We start from the raw sequence: 5,479 nt of genomic DNA, 5'->3' as shown, positions 1-5,479 counted from the left end.
CCGCAAACTCTGACACCCACAATATAATAATATTGTGTACAGTACATACTGTAATCAATGCAGAGGTAACATCCCTTCTCCAAATTCAAGTTGCTGGCTATGTTTACTGTAGGTCCCAGGGGAAGGGGTTGCACTAAACCAGTATTTCAATTGATTACGAAAAACCTTAGTGCTTAATTAGCAATCACCGATGGTTGCAGCGGAATTTCTGAAGAGAACCGTCAAACGAGAACAACGTTTATCCAAAATGGGAAATTTATGACGCTTTCACAAACTAGATAATATGAAAAAGAGAAAACTTTATTTTAAGTATGCAATGTCAGGAGAAGATTCAACTCCGACCTCCAGCAGAGCTTCTCCCATGTCCTGGAGGACGCAGGGGACATTGAGTCCGAATGGGCCTTGTTCCATGCCTCCGTTGTGGAGGCGGCTGACTGGAGCTGTGGTCGTAAGGTGGTCGGTGCCTGTTGTGGCGGCATTCCCCGAACCTGCTGGTGGACAGCGGTGATGAAATGATGGAATGCGGCTTCGGCGGTCGTCGAGGCAAAAACTCAGGTGTGGGAGGAGTTTAGCGAGGCCATGGAAAATGACTTCGGGGTGGGGGGTGTAAATGAGGTTACGTACTGGGCATGCTGTTGTGGGCAGATGGGTTTCCTCCTTGGTGGCCATCAGGGACTAACGAGGTGAAGCGTATTGTATGATGCGGGGGTGCGCAGGCACTACGCAGCAGCTGAAGTGTTTTCTGGGTCTGCTCATGTCCTGCGCACGAAACCAGCTGCCTGTCCCCGCATCATAACACTCCACCTTGTTAGTTACCCTAAACCCATCGTGGCCGCCCATCACAAATAGGAGGTCGTCCACCACTGCGATGCCAAATTCACTGCGCGGTGTGGACATGGGGGCCACAGCATGCCAGCGGTTTGTGGTAGGGTCATAGACCTCCATGGTCTGCAGGTGATCAGACCTGTTGATACCACCCACCTGAGAGATGCCAAAGATTCATTATCACTTGCTTGCCAAAAGGATGGGCAAACATCAACTTTCCCAAAGTCATGAACTCTTAAGCAATTTTCACCCTATGAAAGCAGGCTCCTTAGAACCTCCCATTGTCTATAAATGACACAAGCTTATATACACATGTCAACCTATATGCAATGAAAACATGGATTTGGGCAACAGAAAACTTGTATGATTCGGTGAAAACTGTGAGCCATCAAAAATGACTCCTTATGCTAATATATTTTGCTTTTTTATTGTTATTACTTAAAACGAACACTTGAAGCTAATCAGACACTGAAAAAAACAACAATCTGACCAATTATATCTAGAACTAGAGAAAATAATTAATAAAAAATCTAAACTTTACAGCCCGAGCTAGTAGCAGAGACCCCCAGCAGATCCATTTATAACCCAGAAATGAATGCAGGGAGGCTAAAGAGGGTAGCATATATGTTTTTATGTGTATTAAGATAAGCCTTTGCAGCAGGTATTTCTGGCATTTAACTGTTATGTTTGGTTTAAATGCATCACAATGAAAGACACAGCAGCAAAGACAAAAAAACCATGAGTCTTACAGGTAAAATGTGAGATTTGACACAGAAAGGAATCACTCACCGCATAGATCTTCCCTTTATACGCCGTGACTCCAAGGCTGTGACGGGGAGTGCTCATTGGAGTGATCAAGCTCCATTCGTTAGTGAGTGGGTCAAAGCACTCCACTGTAGAAAGGCTCTCTGTTCCACTGTGGCCCCCACAGATGTATATCTATGAAAAACAATTTAACTGTGAACACCGTTATACTGTATATGACTGGGGTTTGGAGGTTACAGATGAAGTTCATTGTGACTCAAAAATAAAAGTATGTGCTATGCATAGTGTATGACAGGGTTCCCCAGTTCCGGTCCTGGCGGAACACAGTTTGCAGATTTCCCTTCTCAAACACACCATAATCAGCTAATTTTCAGGTTTAGTATGGCTGTTTGAAAAGGGAAATCTGCAAAGAGTTTTCAATTCTGCTCCCCCAGGAACAGAATAAAGGAAACCTGACATGGGAACACCATTTCATCTATCTCACAAGTCTTGGATATGACACCACAGCACTACCCAATATGCCCCTAATGGAGACCAATAATGCATTTATCCAAATGAACTAAATGAATTATCCAAAAAAACTTAGTAATCTGAAGAGAAAGAGAACTCATGACTGTGTAAAATACTCAATTTCAAGGGGAAGATGAGGGTAAACACAGTCAGACGCCCTCCCATTACCCTACCTTGCCATTCAGGGTGGTGGCACTGGCATCGCTTCTCCTCTCATTCATGGGCTCGATCTGGGTCCATTCGTTGGTTACTGGGTTGTACCGCTCTACTTTATTGAGGGGCCTGAAAACAATATGGCCACCCATGGCGTAGATGAACCCATCGAGCACAACCACACTAACATTACAGCGATGCCAGTGCATGGGGGCCATCTGCTGCCATTCTCGTGTTATCGGGTCATATCTGCGCACGGAATTAATGAAGTGTTGGCCATCAAACCCCCCAATGCAGTACACAAATCCATTATGGTACACCATGCCATGACCAGCTAGGTTGCTCTGCTCCTCCTGCGTGATATCCACCCAGCGGTCGGCCCGTGTGTCATACGCATCAATGCAGTTAGTAGTGCCCATGTTCCATCCACCGACAGCCAGCAAAACGTCAGAGGGCAAGCGTGGGCGGATCAGCGGGTTCTCAAAGTCAGAGAGTGGACTTTCATCATCAAGATCATAGATGACCTTCATGACATCACTGATAATTCGCCTGCACGCCGCATTGGCCTTCACTAGATCGTTTTTTTTGACGATCTTCATGAAATATTCTGGATCCATACGAGCCATGCGAACCTACACAGGAAACAAGAATGAGAGAATTCCCATGAGTTCCTTAGTGCTTTCTGTGAATCTCTGGAGATGAGCAATTCCTAACATTAAGGATACAGCAGTAAGTGCAAATTTTAATTTCTTTAGCTGAAGCCATTTACATAGAAAGTCTCAGATGTGTCAGCTAACACTTATTTCATGTAAGACATTTGAGTGTGTTGTTTTCCATTATTTGTTACACTCTCCTCCCAGGTGTAATACCTGGAAGCCTTGGTTGTAGACTCATGGGACATGAAAATGGAGGTTCAGTCTCTAGCTACAGTAATAAGGACTTCACTCAATGAGCATTCTATTGTTATATACACAAGTCAATGAGAACATAGTATAACTATACTCACCTTGGGCAACAGAACTGAAATGTGGGCCTCTCGGGTGGCAGGATCGTGCTCGATCCACCGGAGGATGGCGTGAAACACCACATCCTCTTCTCTGACATTCAGTTCATCCCGCTCCATGATGTCACAAAGTTCTTCGAGCGTGAGTTCTAGGAACTCGTTTGAGTTGATGGCAACCTCCTTGAAGTTCTTCAGGAGGAATTTGAATGCAGACTGGTGCAGCTCATTGAGGCAGTAGACTTCTCCGATTTTGACAAGCCCAACACAGTTGTCAAGGCAGAGATGCTCATGCAGGAAGTCACAGCAGCGCTGCACGATGCCCAGGACACTGAGATAATCAGCAGCTGCCAGGAGGTTCTCCACATTGTCAGCTGTGATGACCACAGAGTACGTGTAGGCGTACTCGATGACCTGCCTCAATGTTTCAGGGGAAATGCCTGGGAGTTGGTACTCCCGCTTTCCTGAATCACTCCAGTCACTGGAGAACAGAGCCCTGAAACACAATCCAGAAGTGACTCATCTAATAAATATGGGTTTTGCAGGCAAAGTTAAATAAGGGGTTTTCTAAATCTTCTGAACCAGGGACCCCCAAATGGAAATAAACCAGAGATAAGGACGCCCCGCTACAGATGATCACATAGGCATCTAAGAACTAGAGACCAGGGGCTTTAACTCTTATTTTTCCAACATTAGCTCCCCCTATAATATTTTTCACTTGGGCTGGTGGGCAAGTGCCCCGGAATACTTTGTTTTTGCCTGATGGACATGGTCCCCTTTTTATATATTTATACCATTATTATTATTATTATTATTATTATTATTATTATTATATGTTAAACGTTAAGGTGGTACTGTATACTTAAAAATATTTCTGATCAGCACTGACCTACATTAACATAATTTAATATAATATATATTAATATAAACTTTCTGTCATCCTAGAGCCTTATTGCCAAGGAGAAGTCATTGCTAACGAGAGAAAAAAACGGACTCCTTGCTGTTTTGGCATCGTCATATATGAGCCACAGCAACTTACTGGAAGTAGGAGCTACAGCCACACAGAATCACTCTATGGGCGTTGAACTGAACACCGTCTGCGATGAGGACCACGTCACAAAGCTGTCCTGCGAGCCGAAGCTTGTTGAACACTTCGAAAGCCGGGGACATCAGTACTCGCTCCATGTCGTGTGCCATCATTATTCAAAAATGTGGATGTCTCGTCTCTTTCTCCTTTTTATACCACTCGAAATGACGTGTTCTAATACGCAAAAACCGCACTTTTGCGTCACAGTGTTCTAAGATACCGTAACGTTTATTTTTAAATCTATATTTGAGATTCGAAATTGATTGGGGGGAAAATATTTTCTATGCGCAATCAGCTGTACAAGAAGAACAAGTTAAATGTTTTTAACATCACTTTTGGAAAATGTATACCGTGCTTATCTTAGCATTTACGTTTAGTATTATGTGTGAATTGTCAAATCACGAATTCCCGAAATAAATAAAATAGTTCCTTAATTAATAAAAAAATGTTTTCATATTTTTTCTCCTCGGCTACGTTTCTAAAAATGAAAAACAAAAAAGGTCCTTTACATGACTGTCAGGAACGAGGCTAAAGTTCGTATCTTATTCCCTAGTTTCCACCTTAAACATAAGCCACTGAGCAACAAATGTCCACAGGACATTATTTTATGGGCTAAATCTGGTCGGCCCGTTGTGGCCTTTATTTAGAACAAAAATGGTCCTTGAAAATTGGGCTGCGTAGTCCGTCTGTTTTGGTCCACATTTAGCACAAGGCGGACGTATTTTTCGGACCGCAAATATCCCCAATACAGTCATGAAAACATATTGCAGCAAGTGTGGAATTATCACAATGATTATTGTGCTGTGTACAGTACACTTCACCCAAATCCTGAACACTATTGCATATAATCGATTATATATTATAGAGCAGTTATGTTACAATCAAGGTACAGTGTGCAATATCACTCCATGAGCTATTGACCATTTTCCTGTTTTATGATCTTTTCTTGAGAAATCGTTTTTTTTTTTTTTTTTTTTGTAATTCCTCACTTCTGCCGACTAACTTTAGTTTAATATATTTCCGTGCAGGTTTTTAAGTTTGTTTTCCTGCAGCTTCGCGGCACCCATCGTTCTTGCGCACCCCCACACAGATGGACGAGTTAAGTTAGAAGTGGATGGGAGTAGCGGCAGGACAGATAT

The 5,479-nt window shown here is 43.1% G+C and overlaps 1 protein-coding gene across 2 annotated transcripts; it reads right to left on the bottom strand.

Moving 5' to 3' along the window:
- Positions 1–279: 279 nt before the first annotated feature.
- LOC125722831 (kelch-like protein 10) lies at positions 280–4,438 on the bottom strand. 2 transcript variants are annotated; one of them, XM_048999013.1, is made up of 5 exons: positions 4,293–4,438; positions 3,260–3,749; positions 2,274–2,885; positions 1,615–1,764; positions 280–488 (listed from the first exon to the last, which is right to left on the bottom strand). In XM_048999013.1, exons 1-5 carry the CDS (start codon positions 4,436–4,438, stop codon positions 306–308), a joined length of 1,581 nt encoding a protein of 526 aa, XP_048854970.1. In that variant the 3' UTR covers positions 280–305. The 2 variants fall into 2 exon arrangements, with proteins under 2 accessions (XP_048854970.1, XP_048854971.1); XM_048999014.1 differs by having other exon boundaries at positions 350–981.
- Positions 4,439–5,479: the final 1,041 nt, after the last annotated feature.

The sequence above is a fragment of the Brienomyrus brachyistius genome, unplaced genomic scaffold, assembly GCF_023856365.1.
Source record: "Brienomyrus brachyistius isolate T26 unplaced genomic scaffold, BBRACH_0.4 scaffold43, whole genome shotgun sequence".
NCBI classification, from domain to species: Eukaryota; Metazoa; Chordata; class Actinopteri; order Osteoglossiformes; family Mormyridae; genus Brienomyrus; species Brienomyrus brachyistius.
This window is presented reverse-complemented; position numbering and strand designations above follow the sequence as displayed.

What these genes read in the sequence shown, in the direction of transcription:
- LOC125722831 (XM_048999014.1), bottom strand. Translation starts at nt 4,438, where the DNA reads ATGGAGCGAGTACTGATGTCCCCGGCTTTCGAAGTGTTCAACAAGCTT. An exon ending in CCACCACCCTGAATGGCAAG is followed by an intron (nt 1,765 to 2,273) that starts GTAGGGTAATGG and finishes TGTTTTTCATAG; the next exon opens with ATATACATCTGTGGGGGCCA. An exon ending in ATAAAGGGAAGATCTATGCG is followed by an intron (nt 982 to 1,614) that starts GTGAGTGATTCC and finishes GGCATCTCTCAG; the next exon opens with GTGGGTGGTATCAACAGGTC.